This window comes from Sphaeramia orbicularis, chromosome 22 (assembly GCF_902148855.1).
Source record: "Sphaeramia orbicularis chromosome 22, fSphaOr1.1, whole genome shotgun sequence".
NCBI classification, from domain to species: Eukaryota; Metazoa; Chordata; class Actinopteri; order Kurtiformes; family Apogonidae; genus Sphaeramia; species Sphaeramia orbicularis.
Window position 1 is genome coordinate 4741233 of NC_043978.1, and position 23933 is coordinate 4765165.

A 23933-nucleotide genomic window follows, 5' to 3' on the forward strand; every position below is an offset into this window, starting at 1 on the left:
TTCAGGTTGTGAAGTAATGTTACTGACAAGAAAAAGTTCCTGACATTTTGTTGTTAAAGCATAGTTTGCTAATGGAAATATTTAAAAAATGTAATGTTACTTTTTTAGCACTAAAACAAAGAGAACTAGAAAAGCACTCTGAGAGCGCAGACCTCCGCCAAGGCAGATCAGTGCCCCCCGATCACCACCAAAATTAATCATTGGTTCCTTGTGCCAGTATCAACATTTCTTGAAAATTTCATCCAAATCCATCCATAACTTTTTGAGTTATCTTGCACACGGACAGACAAACAGACAGACAGACAAACCAACACCGGCAAAAACATAACCTCCTTGGCAGAGGTAAAAATTTGAAGTTGTCAAAATTTATAGGTTATTATGATATTATTATACTTGAGATGACATTGGTCTGTATGTGGAACCTGAACTAAAACAACTTCAGCATCCTTGACTGTTAATCTCTTCAGTGTAATTTTTGCAAATTTATCCCACAGGCTAGGATTGGACCCTTTGGTGGGCTGGATTAGGCCCACGGGCCTTATGTTTGACAGCCCTGCTCTACAGGGTTTAAGTCTGGGGACTGACTTGGCCAGTCTAAAGCCTTCCACTTCCTGCCCCTGATGAATTTCTTCATTGTTTTGGCAGTGCGTTCGTGCAGACCGTGATACCTTCACTCCAGTCCTCTGGAGGTTGTTGGTGATGTCACAAATGGTTGTTTAAGGGTTTTTCGTACTAAGTTCTCATAATATTTCTGTCACTAACTGCTGATGTTTTCCTTGGTATATCTGTTCGACGTATGTTACTTGGCACACCAGTGGTTTCTTTCTATTTTAGGACAGTCCAAATGGTTGTTCTGTGTATGGTCAATGTTTGTGCAAAGATTTTCTTCAGACCGACCTGGACAACAAAACCACATCAGTCACACAACATTTTTGCTCACATGAAAAATAGGTGGGTTCAAATAAAAGGTGCTATCTTCTAAGCTGTGTATCATATCTAGTAAAAATACAAGGTGAAATGTTGATCTCTTTACTCATATTCATCTTTTGATGTAAAACCCAAATGTTACAGCAAAAATAAAGAAATTAACCTCACTGTTCTAGTATTTTTGGAGGGGGGTGTAATTTAAGAGATAAGAAATGGCAACTGTTTTGCAAACTATGGACAAGTATTGAATCTTGGAATCAGCAGAAGATTTCTTCAGTGGTGACCAATAATCCGAATTACAATCACTGACTGACGAAAATGTAACAAAATATGTACAGTTACAAAATGAAAATCCTGGTGATCACAAAGGGGCAACATCTGAACCTATTCTTTAGAGTAAAAACTACATTACCCATATAACAAAATTTAACAATATCTGAGGTTAGAAAAGTGACCAAACATTACGAAACAGTCTTGCTTTATTGTCCTGCTCAGTTTAATATGATTTTAGCGAAGTAATCAAAAACGTAATGCAGTTACATTTAAAAGGGATTATCCAACATTGTCATGAATGACGCTCTTGCACTGAATTGGTGTAACCCGAACAAAATGACTTCTAAAACTGAGTGGTTCAGCATCTAACAGACCTGAATCTTGTGCATCTTTGTTCCCTGTTGAACTCTTTTGATGAGCTGTTGGTAGTTTGTTTTGGCCATTGATTTTTTTGCCAATCAGCTCCTCTGTTGCAATGGTGCTGCGCAGCACATCAATCAGCACCTTCTTCAATTTATTGTTGGCCTGGACCAAATGACATCTAGGAGAACAAATCGGACACAAAACATCATTTAATGACAGTGTTGCATTAGTAATGGAACTAGAAAAGCACTCGGAGAGCGCAGACCTCCGCCAAGGCTGATCAGTGGCCCCCCCCACGCCAAGGAGGTTATGTTTTTGCCAGGGTTTGTTTGTTTGTCTGTCCGTTAGTGTGCAACATAACTCAAAAAAGTTATGGACAGATTTTGATGAAATTTTCAGGGTTTGTTGGAAATGGGATAAGGAAGAAATGATTAAATTTTGGTGGTGATCGGGGGTGGGGGGGCCCACGGGGGGGGGGGCTACTGATCAGCCCCCCCACCCCTGATCACCACCAAAATTGAATCATTTCTTCCTTATCCCATTTCCAACAAACCCTGAAAATTTCATCAAAATCTGTCCATAACTTTTTGAGTTATGTTGCACACTAACGGACAGACAAACAAACAAACAAACAAACGAACCCTGGCAAAAACATAACCTCCTTGGCGGAGGTAAATATAGACCATTATTACCTCTCTTCTTTAGCAGTCTGCAGGTCATCAGTGAGCATCTTGAGGAGGTTGCCCCCCTCCTGAATCTCTCGCTCTCGTCGTTGGAGTAGAGTGTCGAGGGTCTCCATCTCTGCACGTTTACCTTCCAGCTCTCCCTGCAGACAGCCAACCTCTGCTCGCAACTAATACCAGAAATATGCATACAAAGACATTAATTCTCCCAACAACCAGCACAGAATGCACAACTTCTTTTCTTCTACATGTGCAATAAAAAAACAGAACCATGTGTACTGTAGGGGTACACAAATAGTCAAATCTTACTTTTCCCAGAGAGGAGAAAGTTTTGACTCATTTTCCATGCAAGAGGAAAGTGAAGATGTGAAATGTTTTTGACCATTTGATGATTAAGTTAACAAAATACTATTCCTGGTGGGATTCTTTCAAAACAAGGAAAACCTTAGCTCAGTGTTTTTCAACCTTGGGGGTTGCAACCTCATGTGGGTTGCCTCAAATTTCTAGTAACTGATTAAAAAAAAAAAAATACTAATAAAAAATATATGGTGAGTTGAGAGAGACAATCACAATATGTAAAAGACATGACAACCTCTGAAGCTGAAAATGAAGCACTGTGGTACTGTTTATCTTTCAAATGCTCATTGTGGCCAGTTTAAGATGCTGCAGCTCTTTCATAATTCATAATTTGATTTATTGTTTGTTCAGTATTAATTGCCAGCCTTGTAAATACAAGCTTGACTGACTGTACATATCCTGACCAAGGAAAATAAAATTCTCACTTTGTGCAGTAATCTCAAGATGACTTTTCTGCCTCCGTCCATAATAATATAGATTATACTGTATAGCCTAAATGTCATTTAAAATTAACGTTTATTTGCAACATAGTATAGTAAATCATTACATGATCAAAAACAAATTAATTTTAGAATGTCTGGGGTCACCAGAAATTTGTGATGTTAAAATGGGGTCATTAGCCAGAAAACGTTGGGAATCACTGCCTTAGCTTTTCCAAGATATGGTAAAACTTTTTTTTCTTCCAGTCTCTTACATTTACTTAAATTTTACTTTAACTTTCTTAGTGAACCTAAGCTCCCATTTGTTAAAACCAACATATTAAACATGAACACACAAAAAAAATTCCCTTAATGCAAAATCTTTATGCTGTACATCTATATCACTTTAGCTCTTAAATGTACAACAAAGAACAAGAAATGAGAGAAATTTCTAGCTTGTGGGGGTAAACTAAAAGTAAACTATTGTATTCAACGGTCTGCTGCTGCCGTTGAGAATACTGTGAGAACTCCATTCCTCATCACACGCCAGTATTAGCTTCAAATACTAACAAAGTACACTCAGAATAAAAGACACATTTATCTGCTACAACAAGAAGCAAAAATCAGTAGCTTTAAGTACCGATACTTAAAATGTATTCACTAAACTCGGTCAGACAAATCCACTTGCCAATATCCTTTGGTCTAAAACATTCAGTTTCTGCTGAAGTCATCACACACCTTTGCTGTAGCACTACACAGACACCAACTCTGTGTTTGAGGGAGGATCGTCAAAATCCATATTCTCCTTTTTCTCAACAGGCTCAAAGTGAGTTTTCTTCCAAATGTCCAAAATGTCTTAACTTTTTTTTTCTTGTGTCCCTCATGCTCTGCCTCTCCTTTCACCATGGCTTCCCGCTCCTTTTCCCTCTCTACCTCCCATCGAACACGTCTCCTGCAGCCATCTGCCTCCAAACAATAATGTTGCCCTGACAACCACACCCTCCTAAACCTGTCTTAAGGTTCTCTTTGGCAACCTCAAGGGAGGGGGTGCAAGTGTATGTTAATATCTAATCCCACTATAAGACCAAGCTGAGCAGGTGCCATGGAAACAAACACATGCATATGTTTTGTTTTTGTTTTTTTTAAAAAACAAATTAGCAATAAATACATAAATAATAGAATTTAAGAGCGATATTAGACACCAGAAATGTCTTTCAGGTGAGTCCTATTCATTTTTTTATTTGAAAACAAGAGGACAAAACCAAATCAGGAAAAAAGTTTGACTATGTTTCAGATTTCACACAACACACAAAAGTAGATCTATATAAAATCACTCCAACCAAGACCAATTAACATTTGCTTTACTAACCATCAACTGTCAAATGTCTTATACATGCTACTACGCTTGAATAAAGATGATTCAGATAGAACACTACCAATTTGTAGTAATAGGCAATACTTCAAATATGGATGTTTCTGTGACAAAGGTACAAGTTCTAAAAGGTAAACGTTTGACACACACCTGGAAAGCACAGAGGAATTATATTATCACAGTATAAAGAGTGTCACCAATTCCCTATGCTAATTTCAAACCAATGCATTTGAATTCATTTGTTTTTTGAAGTGACAGACATTAGACAGAAAACCCAAAAAAACACAATGCCTCTAGCCACATTTAAGAAATAAAAATAGCAAGAAAAAATATTTAAAAGAATGAAAAAAACATAAATGACTGTCCATGGCAAAACATCACTAACATATTCGCACCAGGTAAATGCGCAAAATCTGATGATGCAAATTGAAAATGCAAAAAAACCCCCAAAAAAAACAAACAAAAAAAAAACATTGGTGGATGTAAATAAATTGGAGCCACCTGTTATTTCCCTATGGTTCCACATTTTGCTTTCTAATTGATTCAGTTTAAGAGTTACAGTGCAAACTTTGTAGAGCGCTAGACTGGTTAGAATGCCCTTTCAGTACCTGGGTCACGACAGCATCCAGCTGCTGCAGCTGTGCAGTCAGCTGGCTCATTTTGCCTGTGTAGCTGCGTTCCTTCTCCTCCTGTTCAGATGTAACGCTCCGCCTTAGATCCTCAAGCTCTGCCTCCTTCTGCTCTTCAAACTCCGTCTTCAAAGAAAGCAGTATTGTGGATACATGCAGTAGGATGCATAGGCAACCACCTTAATAAGTTTTCTGCCTCAGCCACACACGTCTTTGACTTACAACTGAAAAGAGGCTTTCACAGTTCAGATGGTCAAATGCTAAATGTCTAGGGGAAAAAAAAGTACCTTCACCCTTAAACCTTCTGCATCAGAGGATAAAAAGCTTAGATCCATCCCATTTAGCCACTGCTCAGATGGCAGCAAACAGATACACATGCACCAACCAGAATAACACAGATTCAGGAAAGGGGGAAAAAAAAAAAGACTGACAGGCAATAACACTTGTACACATATGATGGTGGGATTATGTGCAAACTGGGTTTGAATAAAGCTCTAGAGAAAGAACCATCTCTGCAAATGAACTGGTACAGTTGGAGCTTAGAGGGGGCAATGACACACAGACACACCCACTACAGCCCTTAATAATCCACAGCCATTGCATAATGATTCACACAGGCATATAGAGTCCAATAAATACATAACTTAAAGCAAGTTCTTTTTGAAAAGATCACCACTATAAATTTCACATATATTGATCATTTTCATGCTTTCAACTGGAAGTATAGCTACAGCATCAAATGTACTTAAATATGAAAAAAAAAACAAAAAAAACCTCATGATACCTACCTTCAGTTGGTTGATCCTGTCCTGGACCCTCTCCTCTGACTGAACTTTGAGGAGTTCCACCTCCTCTAGGAAGTGCTGCCGTTGCCTTGATGACTCTTCTACAAGTTCCCTGCGACATGCCTCCAGTTCCCGTGCAGATATCCCCTTTAGCTCCTACAGCGGACACATGGCATGGATTTGTTTAATACCACAATACACAGCTGGTCACATACTCACATTCACTGCAGTCCTAAGAAGAAATCCAAATAACTACTGTGAAATACTGTGTGTCTCTACACACAGAAACACCATTATAAAGGACAAACAATGACTGTGTGTAATCCTCTAATGGGCTGTAAGAGCTACAGAATCAAGAATTCAAGAGGTAGCCGCTAAAAACTCACAGAGCACGAGCTGAGAATTCATAGTGAAAAACATAAGACACAAAGTAACATAAAATAATGAAGACACACCTGAAGCTGAAATGTGTGCTGTTCAACAATCTGCTGTTTCTCCATCATGTAGGTTTGCGTCAGCTCTTGGAGAGCAGCACTGTGTTGTTGCTCCAACTCCAAAACCTAGAGAAATCACAAATGATGTGAACAAATCAAACGATGGAACATATTAATGTAGAATGAATTCACATCATTCTACACATCCTAACATCACAACATCAATATAATCTAGCTGCTCTCCTGCTTTGGTTTTAGCCAACCCAAAAAGATTAATAATTGCATTTAATTTTTTTCCTGTGTGGAAGTGTGTATGACAGCCTGATCCCTGGATTCCACTGGAAACTGCTCCGCATTTTAGCCCCAAAGTATTGTCCTCTACACAGCCTTATGCCACAACAAAACTGTTTCAAAATCAGGGTACTGTCTTTGTCCAATCTTTGTCAGCCACTGAATTTGATAATTTTTACTTGGTATTTGTTTTTCTACAAAATATAATGTAGGGTGCAGGGTCAAAGGGTTTCTTCTGGTCTGTTTCAATTGCAAAAAATATTACTTACCACAAAATGATGTTTTCCCTCAAATTTTTATAGATAATAGATTAATAGATTTTTTTATATATATGTATGTATATATAAATAAATAAATATATATATATATATATATATATATATATATATATATATATATATATATATATATATACATATATATATATACATATATATATATATATTTTTTTTTTTTTTTTTTTTTGACATGGTGAATGTGTTATGTGTTTTGAAGAAGTGGACATGAAATAAAAATGGAGGCAAATGTGAAAACAAGTGGAAAGAAACCAAAATGACCAAACAAGTAAGTACCTGTTTCTTAAGTGTCTCCAAGGCTTTGCAGTGTTCAGCGTCTAAGGCTTCTTTTTGAGCAGACAGCTCAGTCTGAAATAGCAATCATAAAACAACATCAAGTCACTTTCTTGTTTTTGATACTTGGTATCAAAAGAGAATTTCCTTGTAGCGTTTGAAATTCCAGACTGTGAATCTGATGCATTTTTGTGAATTACTGATTGACTGAATGATCGATTAACAGTGTATGTGGGGTCCTCCTTCACCTTGTGAACATGGTTGAGCTCAGCAGCCATGGCACTAAACTTGTCCATGTGCATCTGAGCCAGCTCTTTCCTCAGTTCCTCCCTGATCAACTGTTGATCTGCAAGGGAACGCTCCAATATATGCTGATGCTCAGATTTCTGCCGACTCAGATCTTGTTGATGTCTCTCTTCAAGCTGCATCATTTCATCCCGCAGAGTCTAACAAGGAAAAGGCAAGGAATCCAAAAATACTCTTGCACACACAACTATTTTTTCTATTTCTGATGCACTGAAAGCTTACTCACTTGCACTTCTTTGAGATATGTGGCCTCCAGAGTGTCCATATTACCCAGCATCCTCTTTTCCAGTTCATCCTTCTCTTCCTGGTGTTTATGTTCTAACTGAGCCTCTTGAGCCTCGAGCTGAGCCTGGCTGGTTTCCTGAAAAATGGCTTCCAGACTCTGAAGGTCTAATTTTTGTTTGGAATGGAGTGCTGCTTCCAAAGTAATGAGCTCAGCACTGTGTTTAGATCTGAGCTCAGCTTCCATCGCTGTAAGCTGATGTCTGTGACTGGCACAGAGTGATTCAACTTGTGCATTGTGTTTGTCATTGAGTGAGTCCATCTCATGAGAGTGTTTGGTCAGTAGTGCTTTTCTATCATATTCCTGCTCAGTTTCATATTTGTCTTTTAACTCTGCCAAAGACATTTCATATTTCTGGGCCAAATTCTGCTCCAACACAGTTTTTTCCTCTTCAAACCTGAACACAGACACATGAGATCACTCAACACTACTTCATGCACAAAAATGAAAAAGCAATACTTTTCAAGGATAATGTGTAAGACAAATGTCTAGTTATGATGAACACCTAACAATGTGTAGATAGGTAATGAGAAAATGCAGAAACATAATTTAAAAATATGCTACATACAAAAACACAATACATTAACAAGCTGATTACAGGAATGTATCGCACTGTGGCTGGGATGATACACTTACCATGAATCAATGCTACTTGGATATGATATGATATGAGTTTAATTTTAAAGACAAGACTATGGGAAAAAGTTGAGTCATGTACTTGCAGAGAGTGTATATCAAAACCCTTCAGAGTTTTTGAATGGGTTATTTGGTAAATAAAATACCATCTGAAATGAAGTTCTACAAAATACTAATAGAATGACTTCAAATGACATCTCTAAAAAGAGAATGGTTACACTAAACACAAGATTTCCCTTTCAATTTTTGGAGACATTTAAACATGTAATACAATGCAAGTATACAAAACATAAAACAAAGGCCTAGTCAGGCCTGTATTTTAATGTGGAAATATTACATAAGCTTACATCGCTTTAAGGCTAAAATGGAGACTATTTGCTGGTTGAGTGTAGCAGTCACCTCTGTTGTGCTTTCTGCAGCTGCTCCACATTCTGCTTTTGGAGAAGAGCAGTGAGCTCTTCGACCTCAGATGCCATGTTGCTCTTTGCCCTTTGCAGCTCACTGTTGTACTGATCCTCCAGGTTCTGCCTCACTAAGAGCACCTGTGGGCCTTAAGGACGAATACGAAATGTTGCAAATGGACAGAGAATGGCTAAAATCTACAGCATTTTCAACAGTGACTGAAGGAGAGACTAGGATTCACAGATAATTATTGCTTTATGTAGATCTCAGTGATCTTACTGTCATTTTTGTCCAGTGCAGCCTGCAGTGACTTTAACTTCTCCTTCTCTTCTTCCAGTGCTTTTTCAAGACATGTCCTCTCATCCTCAGCTTGTTTCTCTAGCTCTGCTCTAAGGGCAGAGAGCTCAGCTTCATGTTTCTGTTGGAGCTCTTCTCTCATCCTCTTCATCTGACCTTGCACATGGCCTCTCTCCTGTTGCAGGGTGTCCCCATGACGAGCAAGCTCAGCAGCAAACTCTTGTTTTATCTGTAAAAATAAACATTCAAACATTATTTCAAGGTTTCACTTTTAGGCTATCAGATAGAACATATTTTATTCATTTGTATGAGTACCTTCTGTGTGCTCTGCATCTCTGCCTCATGCTGTTTACTCAGTGCAGACAGTCTGTTCTCCAGATTGTGGATTAAGGTAATTTTTGCCTGCAGTTCCTCAGTGTGACACCACATCTTCTGTTCAACCTCCATCTACATAAAATAAACACAAAATGTAAGTGTATAGCAAAAAAAAAAAACCTGTGTATATGTTGTCCAGATAATGTTATCCCACCTCAGCCTGTGTTGCTGCCTCTAAACGGATTCTGGTTAGTTCTATGAAAAAGACAGATAGTTTTGCTATTTCTTCTCTTCAATATACAGTATGCATTTCATTTCATGAACATGTATTCATGTAGTACCTTTCAAATGACTATCAGAAAGTTTAGCTCGGAGTTGCTCTAACTCCAGGGCATGACGAGTCTTCAACTCCTGTAGTTCTTCATAGTAGTGGTCTGTGAGGTCTGATCGCACCTATAATACACAAGCAATTATATGAAAGATGTAAACTACTGAGTAAGGTCATCATCAATACTCTCACACACTGGTGGTTTCTTCTGCTGAGGAAATTAAATACTGACAAAGGGTTTTATACGCCTGACCTGTTGCAGCTCTTCCTTAAAGGACAAAGCCATAGAAGTTCTAATACTGGCCAGCTCCTTTGTGTGTTCCTCCTCCAGCTGGTGACGTAAAGAATCAAACCTTTCCTGAGGGGGAGACAAGATGCCATTTTAAGGGTATTACTTTTGTCTTCACCTGCACAGTCGGTGCAACGAGTCCATTTACATTCACACTAAAAATCCAATCAATATCCAATTTCTGGAGTTTTCAAATTATTGAAGTGATCATGTAAACAGTATAATCTGATATGCTTTATCATATGACAATAATCTGATTATGAGAAATCGGATTAACACACCTGGATTTCTCCCCAATACTCTGATGTCTTGGTGTATTCATAACTGTTAATCTGATTTACGGAAGTAAACAGTAGAATATCACAGGAAGTTCGAATCTGTCACTACATACATACATACTCTGAAAGAAATCCAATAATGAACTGAAATAAATAAACTGGGTTTTTTTGATGATCACATTTCTAAAGAGCATTGAAAATGAATGGTAATGTCTATAACTTCTGTTCCCTGAGGGAGAGGAACGAGGTACAACACATGTACTATGGGACACTGCGCTCTCGTGTGGCCTGGCTGAAGACACCTTTCTTCACACCTGAAAAAGCAGATAACCTGTGTGATATATGTGTAGACAGGGCCTCGCCTACTCAACCACCATCACATAGTCATCTCTTCAGTTTGATAGCTGCTCTTCACTGAGCACAGCTGCGCGGTGGGGCAACAAAGTGTTGTACCTCATTCCTCTCCCACAGGAAACAGAAGTTATAGACATGACTCATGATTCACTCAGTACAACACATGTACTATCAATCAATCCAGTTTTATTTATATAGCGTCACATCATAACAAAAGTTATCTCACGACACTTTACATATCGAGCCGGTCGAAACCACATTCTCAAGCCAATACTATATACTATAAAAGGCATCTAATGTTGTCTGTGGGGAAAAAATGCGGCACTGTATGCTACTATACTATATACACAATACTATAGGACATGCATTCACACCCCACAGAGCAGCTACCAAACAGGGGTCGACCTCCAGCACCTTAGTGCATAGTAGACCCAGCAGATAAGACAGAGTGCACCACTGAAGGGGCCCTCAGATCCAATCAGTAGAGCCAAACATAAGTGTGCGGTGATGCCCAAGTTGCTGCACGATCTTATTAAGAGATGCCCCTCTGAAGAGAGCCCAAGATGTCATCATGCCTCGGGCGGAATGTGCCCTCATGCCCTGTGGCACTGAGAGGCCATTGCTGTTGTACACAAGGGAGATAGCCACCACAATCCAGTGAGAGAGGTGCTGCTTAGACAAGGCCTTATCCCTGGCTGGATTGGCAAAGCAGACAAACAACTGATCACACAGATGCACAGGCCCAGTGCGATCTAAGTAGGCCCATAGCGCATGCACCGGGCCTACTTATAAGCAGCTTGAGCAGATGTCATTTAAGTCTTTTGGGTTTTATCTCAACTTATATGAGTACCAAGCCAGAATAAATAGTTACTTCAAGGCATATTATTTAAAAAAAAAAAGCATCACTGACCAAAATATTTATATTTAAATATCAATGTTACACTCATATGAATGAAGTGTCATATGGAGCAGTATTTGTTTTGCCACTGACAGGTATAATATAAAACTACATTACAGTATAGTATGCTAAAGAGCTAAGATCAAGCAATGAAAGTGAATGCTTTATTGTACAGATGCTGTTCTTTATTAAAAATGGTATGCAAAGTACATCTCTCACAAAGCACAGATCCTTTTATTCACTGTCACTATCACTAGAGCTGCCATCAGATGTAACTTTTTCAGTGCCTGCGGTTATTTTTTCACAGTTCTGGCAGTGACATAAATCTGTGCAAGGCAGCTTAGCAGACATGTAGGAACATCTTCGGTCTTACACTTGCTCTGCCTACAACTGCAGCGGACTAACTGTAGCAGACTATCAGGAATTTATGTCGCTATTTATGCGGTAGTTCTGTTTGTCTCTGCATCACCACAGCAGCTTATAATGGAAGTGGATGGATCTTACACCGTTTATGTTATTTACATCCCACAAAACTGCATTTTTTCCCCATGGCCAACATTAGATGCCTTTTCAAATGTACAACAAGGGGTTTGTTTACTTACAGCTATGAAAACATTGTTACAAGAGTGCTTCAAACTTGCTGTAAACATGCTGCACAAGACTCTTGCTTTCACTGTGTGTAACTTTTTACTACTTTTACAGACACGTCCACATCCTTGAAGTAAATAAACCCCTCGGTGAACATTTGAAAAGGCATCTAATATCTGTGAAAAAGAAATGCTGCCATTTGAAAGGTTTGTGCGTATCAATAGGATGGAGATGGAAGACAGATTTTCACCGCATACCTGTACATTGCCAAATTGCAACTTGCTTATTCTGGAAAGACATTCCTATGTCAAACATCACTCGTGTAGACACTTGTCACTCAAACATGTCTGACCAATGGGTAAGCATTCACCCACTGCAGAATGTTTGTGTCAAAATCATTTAATCCAAAAAAAAAAAAAAAAAATTCACTTCAAAGAATAAAAAGTGTTTGAATGCAAAAATAAAGTTGAAACCCCCAAAAATTCATTTGAACACTTTATTGAAAAAAAAAAAAAAAATTTTTCTTGATTGAAGTAATATTTTTTTGGGATTGAATATTAAAGGCACAAGTGTTCAAACCCATAATAGGCCCAAATACAAAAAAGATTACTTCAATCAAAAAAATTTTTTCAATCAAATAATCACTCACTTCAATTAAAAAAAAAAAAAAAAAATCAATCAAAGAAAAAGTGTTCAAATGCAATTTTTTGGGTCTCAATTTTTTTTTTTGCATTGAAACACTTTTTTCTTTGATTGAGAAGGGTTTTTTTATTGAAGCGAAGTTGTTTTTCTTTTTTTGTTCAAAATATTCTTTTTGGGTCAAAGCAACTTTTTTCTTTTTTTTTTTTTTTAAATTGAATAATGAACAAACAAATCTACCTTCATATTAAACTACCTGAAAATTATCAAGCACAAAATTTACATAGAGAGCAACAGCAAATCTTAAAAATGTCTTTTTCTGGCCTGATATGTGCACCTTTACCTCATGGTTCTCTAGTTGGACATTACTGTCAGAGAGAACATTATCTTTTCCATCTTCAGTAGGACCTGGAGAAAATGAACTGAAACAAAAGACACAAGATATCTGATTATATTTATGTGCAGTTAACGTAAAAGTTTGGAGTCTCAGACATAGAACTGTAATATATACCTGTCTCTTGTGGTTTTCATTACAGACTCTTCCAAAGCGTCCTCCACCAGCTTCAGCTGCAGCAGAACTATCTCCTCTCTGTAGCTCTCCTCAGTGGTTCGCAGTCGCTGCTCAAAGTACCTGAAGAGGAGCAAAGGGACACTATTATTTACAGTAGGTTAAAGTCAATATGAGAAATGAAGAACAAATTACTATCCCTTTAATCTAAAAGAACTCAAGAACTAGAAATTTGAAATAGCTTTTTTTAAAAATGAACTTCACATTTTATACATCAGCCATTATGATCAGTGAAGACACTGTGAATAACTGAATCTGAGCTATGTGTGTGTTTGTTCATGTTCATATACCTCCTTAGGCTTTCCAGCTCAACTTCATTTTGCTCTTTGATTTGCCGCTTTTGTTCATTAAACTCGGCCTTCAGGCGCTCAATGTCATCAACCCGAGATGAGCGAGCCAGCAGCTGCTCCTTCAGCTCTGAGACACAATAAGGCAGACAACAAAGCCTGAGACAAAGGGAATGTCAATCACTTTACTTTTTCATTAATTGCATAAAAGCTGTAACTGTGTTAGACAGAACATATCTTCTCTTCCTAGTGTGGTATTTCACAAACTTAGTACATTAAAGTGAGGTATACAGATGTCAGTTTAGTTTATGCATCTCACCTCCCAGCTCTTGACGACTGGCCCTCATGCCCTCCAGTTGTGTCCACAGCTGACCTACTTCCTCTTCAGAGCTTTGTTTCAGCAAAACCTTCTCCTCCTGTAGGTGCAACACCTGGAACACAAAGTAAAACCTAGTTATTAATTATTTGTTAGAAGAAAACTGCACCAGAAAAATTACATTGTGACATAATCTAGGTTTTTGAAAGTCTTAGGTGCTTGTCTGGGTTTGAAACTATTCAAAAACAATTTCAATTTCTAATTCCTGTTTGTTTTAAGCAACTTTTTTTTCCATATTTGTGAAAGATGCTCCTCACTGTGCATATACATAAGAAGTTCATTCATATTCATTCAACATTTTTTGTTTATGGAAGACTTACAGGGTGGGGAAGCAAAATTTACTATGAACATTTAGTTGTTTTTTCTCAGCAGGCACTACGTCAATTGTTTTGAAACCAAACATATATTGATGTCATAATCATACCTAATCATACCTTCTTAAAGATACTATTAAAGAAGAATGGGAAAAGTTGTCACCCAAATATTTGAGAACACTTGCGCAAGTTTCAGGAAGCGTGTGAAGGCAGTTATTGAGAAAGAAGGAGGACACATAGAATAAAAACATTTTCTAATATGTAAATTTTCTTGTGGCAAATACATTCTCATGACTTTCAATAAACTAATTGGTCATACACTGTCTTTCAATCCCTGCCTCAAAATATTGTAAATTTTGCTTCCCCACCCTGTAGGTGCACAAGTGAGCATTTCAATGGTCCTCACACAAGACAGTTTTTCATCATTCAATAAAAATACTGAGTTTCACAGTATTTTGGACTATAATTGTTACCAAAACTGTACAAAAATTGGAAAAGCTAGAACAGATCATGAACATCCTAAAATGTTTAAACAAAAGGTAAACTTCACATACATGAATATATGCAAGTATGTATCTCTGTACTGTTCTAATAATTTATCCATGGTTTTACAAAAACTAAAGAAACAATGGATTGCAAGACTGGTGTAGAGATGCACACGCAAAACAAGGGACATCAACAGGTTTTTGGATACATGTAGAAATGGTACATGAAAGTGGTTGAACAATTGAAAAAAAGAGACAGAAAATTTGGAAAATTAGATATTAACTGAAGTATTCTTAACTACAAGTTAACAAGAAGATTCAATTGCATTGCATGTACATGACTATGAAATGTTTGTTACTGTAAAGGACATTCCTCTAAAATTTCTAATCATCACAAAAATGAGCTAGATAAATTAAATATGCATACAAATACAATGTTATTTGCTGCAAAGAGAAAGTACTGATGTAATGTACATGGGGTGTTTCAAGAATACTTGCAATTTTGGAAAAACTCCTTGTAACCATGGTAAATCTCAGCAATGTATAGTAATAGCCATGTTCTGAACTGTTTACCTGGTGTGTTGGACATTGTCTGCAATGTGCACACCTGAAAATTCGGTCAGTAATCCCTACATTTCCCTCTTCAACTCCATTTGTGTCCCGTACATAACCCGTTTTTGCCAGTTTTGTGTCAACCAAAGGGTAATCACAATTTTCAACCCTTTGCCCTGTTTAAAAAGCCAAACAATTGCTTAAATATTGAATGATTTTGAATACTCTATGATATTGCCTCAGTGATAGAACAATTTAGGTCTACATTTTATGGATCTTAACATCATGACAGCAGTTTTTCAAAAACCTGTTTTCGTAACCGCTGCTCAGGTTTTTTGACCCTCTAAATCTTTTCTCCCTCAGATGATAAGAAATAGAGGCTTTTATGGGTTTTTATGCCCATTTCATTCAATACTCATCTGTTATCGAGAATAACTAGTTCAGCCATCCAGTAACCAACTTATTTGTGATTGGTGTGCCTTTGTTGAGGACGTTCTCACCTGTCCTGTACATAACCAAAATTTTCACTTAATGTCAAAGTGATATCTTGAAATAAAAACAGAGAGGCAAACCCAAAAAATACATCAGTTACAGTCCTTTACCACAGAGGAAGGTAAACAACCAAATGTGAAACTTGTTATCTTAGAAATAGGCCGGTAGTAAGTGCTGAAACACTGCACATCAGGAATGTCCCGTACATAACCACTTCAGTGTGGAACATGCCTTTTCCATCCAAGCAGGGTTTGATATTGACTTCATAGTTTATGCCAAATACTCTTCCTACTGATGAAGATTGACCAAAATATCACTGTAAAGAAGGAATTTAGGAAGCCCATGCTGGAAATACCTTTATGCACATCTCCAAAATCTGACAGTGCAAGAAACATACCTAAACCGGCCATGTCCCGTACATAACCATGCTTCAAATTTTCATATCTTTTGAATACTAGAGCAACTATATTTCACTGGAAGAATGTGTTTAGTAACTGCTTTAATCTTCACAAGAAGAAATCATAGCACAAAGAACAATTCAGTGATCCTTATCCATCTTTAAAAAGAGTGTCCCGTACATAACTTTTTGCCAGTGTAAGTTATGTACGGGACACCTTAATATATTTAAGCTAATCTTGACATTCTGATTTGCTGATTTGAACTGATGGCCTTGATGGGCATCTCATGACCCATCTCATTAGTGTAGACCTAATTTTACCCAGGATGTGTGGAATATAAGTGATGTTTTAAGCTTCATATCCATGGTACCTGAAAAGTGGATTTTTTTTGCTGGGAATTTCGCATCATGCATAAAAAACTTTTTTTCACTTCTTTTTTTCTCTGACTAGAACATAACCCTAACCTAACCCTACATTTCAGGTATTTGGAAGTTTGTTCTTTAGTTATCGTTGACACTTTGTCATGTCTTTCTGTTTCATACAAGTGATACAACCCCCTTTCCACCATGCAATAGCAAATGACCTTTACAAAGCATGGTTTAATCATGTTTTACCCATTTCAGGAGGTAACAAGTTCAAAACGATGATCATGGAAGCAAAACAAACAAGTGTCCCGTACGTAACCTCCATGTCCCGTACATAACCTGTACTGTACACTCTGAATTTTTGAACATTCTCAGCCTTGATGGAAGACCAGTGATTCATGCCCTTAGTTTTACAGTGTTACATGTCTACTCATTGTAAAGCTGAGCTGTTTGGTGGCATTACCTGGTGATTTGGGGAAATGAGGACAAATGGAACCGTATCCTTAAAATCCTATTGGACGTTGAAGAATGCACCAGGTTCAAAATCGGACACTAAAATCCATTCAGATTGATTTAAAGTACCTCAGCTCACTTATGCTTGGGCAAACCTGTCAACTGGAACCCATTTTCTTAATGAGAATTACATTTTTATCATCATTCACCTTATTTTTGTTGCGTGTGTCCCGTACATAACCAAAGTGTTGTCATGGTTTTCTAATTGCTGTTATTTCATAATAAAGCATACTATTTGAAAATGGTTTTCAGTTTTTTCTTCTTTAGGTTCCTCTCTTAGGGATCAGCTGAGTTTTGAGCAATTTCACCATGGTAAAAATTTTGGCCCTCTGGTTGACAAAAGTTGCGAGTATTCTTGAAACACCCCACATCTAACTGTGTTCGCCTGAACTTACCTCTTGCTGCAGCTGTTTCTCCTTCTCCTGTAGATGGAGCACTTGTTGCTCTTTCTCCTGCATTACTGCTTTATGACTAGAAACCAACTCCTCTAGAGCACCTGTGGAACATTCATAACAAAGGACATATAGCTAGGTACAACTTGTAATTCTTTATACATTACACAAAAGAACACAGTGATCTATGCAACATGACAAATGCAAATAAACTCACAAGCAGCAGACTCTCTGTCAGCCCAGGCCTGTTTCAGCTCTTCCTCCAGTTTCTGCTTCTGCTCCTTACTGGAGTTCTGGACATCCTCTAGCCTTTCACGTGACTCTTGGAGCTCTGACTGCGTCTGGGACAAAGCTGCCTGGGCCTCAGTTAAAGCTTTATTAGTCTGGTTTAAGGAGGTTTGAGTATTTGTTAGTTCTGTCTGCATGTTAGTAAGGCTCTTCTGCATCTCTGTTAGAGATATCTGGTGGTCTGACCGGATGATTTCAGCATCTTTTTCAAACTGTGACACTGGAGACTGAGAAAAACACAAGCAAAACGAAGTCCAGTCAATTATAATACTATATCTATATTAATAACTGTATTATGCTATTTAATCATTTAGCTAATTTCTGTATACTTGTTTTGACATATACAGAGATTATCTAAATGACTAAATAGCATAATAACTTAAATTTAATTTTAAATAGCTACCCCTAGCTTTTGCCAAAAAAATAGTTAGAAATTACTTTAAGATCAATACCTGTGTGTGTTGAGCTTGTTTTTCCTCCATGGATGCCCTCTCCTGAGTAACACAACTCTCCAGCTGCTGCTTCAACTCATCTGCATGTATAAATCAAATCAAATTTTATTTCTATAGCGCCAAATCATAACAAAGGTGATCTCATGACACTTTACATATAGAGCTGGTTGAAACCAGACGTATACTCAAAAGCACAAGCGTTACTCAATTTCCAACAGGGTGGGGAAGCAAAATTTACAATGAACATTTAGTTGTTTTTTCTCAGCAGGCACTACGTCAATTGTTTTGAAACCAAACATATATTGATGTCATAATCATACCTAACACTATTATCCATACCTTTTCAGAAACTTTTGCCCATATGAGTAATCAGGAAAGCAAACATCAAAAGAGTGTGTGATTTGCTGAATGCACTCATCACACCAAAGGAGATTTCAAAAATAGCTGGAGTGTCCATAAAGACTGTTTATAATGTAAAGAAGAGAATGACTATGAGCAAAACTATTACGAGAAAGTCTGGAAGATACTATTAAAGAAGAATGGGAGAAGTTGTCACCCGAATATTTGAGGAACACTTGCGCAGGTTTCAGGAAGCATGTGAAGGCAGTTATTGAGAAAGAAGGAGGACACATAGAATAAAAACATTTTCTAATATGTAAATTTTCTTGTGGCAAATAAATTCTCATGACTTTCAATAAACTAATTGGTCATACACTGTCTTTCAACCCCTGCCTCAAAATACTGTAAATTTTGCTTCCCCACCCTGTATATTACTGCACATGGCCCTTTTTTCCATCACTTACTATAAGTGTAAGTAAATAAGATTAGACTACCTCTAATATAAATAGCTGCATATATTCAATACTAGTGTGTGTGACCCATCACAGTATGTAATATTATACAAAACAAAGCAAAAATTGCAGGGCATTAAAAGTAATTATGTGAAGATTCACTGTCTTTGTGATTTGATTATGGTCGCAGATTGTAATGCAGAAAAAAAAAAATCTATCATCTACTTAACAATTTGTCAATAATTATATAGTATAGTATATAGTATTATATATAATAACACAGCCATTAATACAACCATTCTTTGCATTGATTCTACATTCATCAGATCATGGCTGAATTGGCTTGGTTGCTGCACCTCTGCTTTTTAATCACAGGGAAAACCCTGCATATCCATAATAGCGCACATGTTGAGTACACCAAAAACAAACATGGAACAGAATACATAACTAAAAAGCACTCACCCATGTCTTTCTGGTGCAGCTCACACAATATCTTCTGCTCCCCCTTGTTTTCCCGTTGGATCTGATCCAGGTCTATCTGATGCTGAGCCTGCAAGGGGGCACACTCCTGGGCAAATGTTTCGTTCACAGAGGCCTGGATCTTAGAGAGAGCAGCCTCTTGCTGCTGTTGGAGGTTGACCTGAGAGAGCTCCAGCTGGGACATGTGGATGCTGGTCAGGCTCAGACGCAGAGCTTCAAGCTCTATCACCTTTTGGGCCTAAGGGACAGTAAGTATTCAGTATGGTATGAGTCTGAGCTTGCACTTAGAGAAGCAATGTTTGTGCCTGTGTCAAAGACAAGACATTTACATTTTTGCCTTTAATCCAGTTGTAATGAGAGCAAAAATAGAATAAGGGCATTTTCAACACAACTGGGTTGGTCATGATTTGGAACTTAACAGTTTAGTCCGACATGTCAGTGTGGTTGCAGGACAATGTGACACCAAAACTAACCAGATAAAAAGTGTTTACTGCATATCCATATTAAGGATCAATGAGTAAAAAATAAAAACTTTCAATTCTACCTAACAAAAATCCTAAAATTGTGATGCAAATAGGAGTACTGTGATGAAAAAATTGGTAGGCAAAAGATACAGAGTCTTATGAAACCTCTGTGTGTACATATATCACACCTGTGCCTGTTGAAGTTCAGCTTGGTGTGCAGCCTCCATGCTCTCTTTCAGCTCTGCGCTCAGCTGACTAAACTCCTCTTTATGTTTGGCACTCAGCTCAGCCGTCATCCTCTCATGCTCACGTTCAGTCACCTGGAGCGGAGGTAACACAGAAAATAAGGCACATAAAGTGACAGTGGTAAACAAGGAGAGACATTCTACATAGTGACAGAATAAAGAATTTTCCTTATTCAGATACCTGTTTAATTAGGTTCATCTGTCTTCTCTGTTCTTCTTCCAAAGTGATTTTCTGCTCCAGCAGCTGTGTTTTAAAGTGGCTCTTTACCTCAGAAATCTATGGTGTGAATGCATGCAAACATATAAAAGCTTATTCACAAAACAGTGGACAATGCTACACCCACTAGTGCTGTTTGGGAAATGTGACATTTTAATCCATTTTATGATGAAGTCCGTTGTTTCTTTAGTAAATCCCACCTCTTGTTGATGTTTCTCACTCAGCTCTTTGATGTCCTGTTGGTAAGACTTCTTGAGTTTCTCTGTGGCTTCCTCCACCACCTGGACCTGTCTCTCTAGTACAGCCTTAAGCTCTTCTTCTTGCTCTTTCTTCTGCTGTTTCAGAAGATGCCTCACATCACACAGCTCTTTTTCCTTCTCCTGTACTTCTACCTCCCATTTCTCCCTTTCTTCAGCCAACTACAAAAAATGTTATTCTCTGGTCAGTAGTAACACATACAGTGTTGCAATTTGTGTTAAGACCTGCCAAATAAGTGAAATGCTTAGCACCTTTAGCATCTTTCTCACCTCCAAATCCTTGGATTTTAGCAGGTTCTCAAACTGTTCAAGTTCTTCCTCCAGGATTTGTTCCATCTTTTTGATACGTTCATCCATTTCCTTCTCTTTCCTCCTGTACTGCTCTTTCTCCTGCATCACCTTGGCCAGGGTCTCTTCAAGGTTGACAGCATTTTGTCTTAGACACAGAAGGTCAGATTCTAGTTCACCCTTCAATTGTTCAGTGCTGTGAAGATTGGCCTGGCTCTTCTCCACCTCCATCTGAACATTTAGGAGCTGCGATCGGGTTATTTCATGCTCCTTTAATGCTGTGTCCAGCTCCATAGTCCTTTGACCTACTAAGGCAGTTGTACTTTGAAGTTTCATTTTCAGCTCCTCTAGCTCTGACATCAGGGTATCACAAGGGACCTTGAGAGAAGAAGAAGGAAATGGATTCATTTGTATTTTATTAGATACATTACAAAACCTTTCAAAACTCTTTTACCACAATCATAATAATCAGGGCTTCACAGTAAAGATCATCAGTGGTAAGTAAAATGCTACATCAGGCAGGTAAACCTAGAAACTCAATCAGTAAGAAAGACTTTGAAATTTATACCCATCCAACACCAAATGGGTCAAGGCTTTATACACTATATTGCCAAAAGTATTGGCTCACCCATCCAAATAATCAGAATCAGGTGTTCCAATCACTTCCATGGCCGCAGGTGTATAAAATCAAGCACCTAGGCATGCAGACTGCTTTTACAAACATTTGTGAAAGAATGGGTCGCTCTCAGGAGCTCAGTGAATTCCAGCGTGGAACTGTGATAGGATGCCACCTATGCAACAAATCCAGTCGTGAAATTTCCTCGCTCCTAAATATTCCACAGTCAACTGTCAGCTGTATTATGAGAAAGTAGAAGTGTTTGGGAACGACAGCAACTCAGCCACGAAGTGGTGGGCCACGTAAACTGACGGAGTGGGGTCAGCGGATGCTGAGGCGCATAGTGCGAAGAGGTGGCCAACTTTCTGCAGAGTCAATCGCTACAGACCTCCAAACTTCATGTGGCCTTCAGATTAGCTCCAGAACAGTGCGCAGAGAGCTTCATGGAATGGGTTTCCATGGCCGAGCAGCTGCATCCAAGCCATACATCACCAAGTGCAATGCAAAGCGCCGGATGCAGTGGTGTAAAGCACGCCGCCACTGGACTCTAGAGCAGTGGAGGCGCCTTCTCTGGAGTGACGAATTGCGCTTCTCCATCTGGTAATTCGATGGACGGGTCTGGGTTTGGCGGTCGCCAGGAGAACGATACTTGTCGGACCGCATTGTGCAAAGTGTAAAGTTTGGTGGAGGGGGGATTATGGTGTGGGGTTGTTTTTCAGGAGCTGGGCTTGGCCCCTTAGTTCCAGTGAAAGGAACTGGGAATGCTTCAGCATACCAAGACATTTTGGACAATTCTATGCTCCCAACTTTGTGGGAACAGTTTGGAGCTGGCCCCTTCCTCTTCCAATGTGACTGTGCACCAGTGCACAAAGCAAGGTCCATAAAGACATGGATGACAGAGTCTGGTGTGGATGAACTGGACTGGCCTGCACAGAGTCCTGACCTCAACCCCATAGAACACCTTTGGGATGAATTAGAGCGGAGACTGAGAGCCAGGCCTTCTGTCCAACATCAGTGTGTGACCTCACAAATGCACTTCTGGAAGAATGATGAAAAATTCCCATGAACACACTCCTAAACCTTGTGGACAGCCTTCCCAGAAGAGTTGAAGCTGTTATAGCTGCAAAGGGTGGACCCACGTCATATTGAACCCCATAGACTAGGAATGGGATGGCACTGAAATTCATATGTGAGTCAAGGCAGGTGAGCAAATACTTTTGGCAATATAGTGTATCTGGTAACTAATTGTAAGAACGCAATCCTTCAGATAGGGCGATCCTTTGTTGTTTGCAGTTTTAAATCATTTTATAAGATGTAGATTTATTTTAAATAAATAAATAATTTTTATAAGATGTAGATTTTCTGCGACCTATGCCTGCAACTGAATTGCCCCTTAGAGATAAATAAGGTGTTCTGAATCTGAAGCAGGATGAAAACACAAGAAGCAACAAAGCAACATGTGACAAACTGTAAAAAAGAAACAAGGTGAAAAGTGAAGAAAATACCTGTGATCTCTGATTTCATTTCATTGCTTATCTTGCACAAATAAGGAAATGAGTAAAAAACAAAAATTAGTGCAATTTGAAAGCAAGAGTTTTAACAGACTATAATTAATGATAGATTCAACCCTGCACTGGATAAACTTACATATATCTACACTGAAAGAGCTGAAAAAATTGTTTAACATAACGTGCTGCAGACTTTTAATCACCCTGAGTATAACATAAGATTCTGTTGAAAGTTACTGCCCTATAATTTAGATTAGATTGTCTTTGTGTAAAACTTATTACATATATATTTATATTTGAAAGTACTCAGATATTATAACTGCACAAGGCCATTTGACCTTGAAAAAGTTGGTCAAGATCACCTATTTTCAACAGGCTTCTGCTCCATGCCAAGATGTATCCACAGTATAAATCTGGCGCAGATATGTCAATGCATTCTTTAGATAATGCGATTACGTCATCGAATAGATAGATAGACAACAAAACGATTACAATCCCCTCCGGCCATTTTGGCCAAGGGGTAAAAATGGGAAACTCTGTATTTTTTTCTTTGTTTAAATACATAGGTCTGCATCTGTCATTGCTTCTCTTATTTTTTCAGCAGTAGTTCACTCGACTGCAGTCAAAAGAGGTGCTGAAAGACACCTGCTACTCATTTTCCCTTTGATATATTTTGGTCAGATACAATTCTATTTTCTAAAATAATATAATAGTATTGCATGCATTTCTATCAACTTAAAACAAACACACTAGAAACTTTAAATGAGCATGTGAATCTGAAGCATGACAGGGACATACTATAGCTGCAGAATAGACTGTACAGGGGTCTAAACCAATGTGATCCTGTAACCTTGAATTTTGACAACAAAA

The 23933-nt window shown here is 38.2% G+C and overlaps 1 protein-coding gene across 1 annotated transcript in view; it reads right to left on the bottom strand.

The window, feature by feature from the left end:
- Positions 1-23933, bottom strand: part of pcnt (pericentrin) — an 80484-nt gene that overhangs the window by 24672 nt on the left and 31879 nt on the right. Inside the window, exons 9-34 of the mRNA XM_030125923.1 lie at positions 20922-21317; positions 20595-20813; positions 20359-20454; positions 20121-20252; positions 19451-19706; positions 18198-18277; positions 17675-17972; positions 17461-17561; positions 13890-14001; positions 13574-13700; positions 13227-13346; positions 13059-13137; positions 9923-10027; positions 9683-9794; positions 9556-9596; positions 9342-9473; positions 9009-9255; positions 8727-8877; positions 7635-8088; positions 7351-7548; positions 7106-7177; positions 6264-6368; positions 5812-5964; positions 5003-5149; positions 2256-2416; positions 1575-1741 (exon numbers count right to left, since the gene is read on the bottom strand). Of these exons, the coding sequence (XP_029981783.1) occupies positions 1575-1741; positions 2256-2416; positions 5003-5149; positions 5812-5964; positions 6264-6368; positions 7106-7177; positions 7351-7548; positions 7635-8088; positions 8727-8877; positions 9009-9255; positions 9342-9473; positions 9556-9596; positions 9683-9794; positions 9923-10027; positions 13059-13137; positions 13227-13346; positions 13574-13700; positions 13890-14001; positions 17461-17561; positions 17675-17972; positions 18198-18277; positions 19451-19706; positions 20121-20252; positions 20359-20454; positions 20595-20813; positions 20922-21317 (4261 nt within the window). The remainder of the gene's footprint in view (positions 1-1574; positions 1742-2255; positions 2417-5002; positions 5150-5811; positions 5965-6263; positions 6369-7105; positions 7178-7350; positions 7549-7634; positions 8089-8726; positions 8878-9008; positions 9256-9341; positions 9474-9555; positions 9597-9682; positions 9795-9922; positions 10028-13058; positions 13138-13226; positions 13347-13573; positions 13701-13889; positions 14002-17460; positions 17562-17674; positions 17973-18197; positions 18278-19450; positions 19707-20120; positions 20253-20358; positions 20455-20594; positions 20814-20921; positions 21318-23933) is intronic.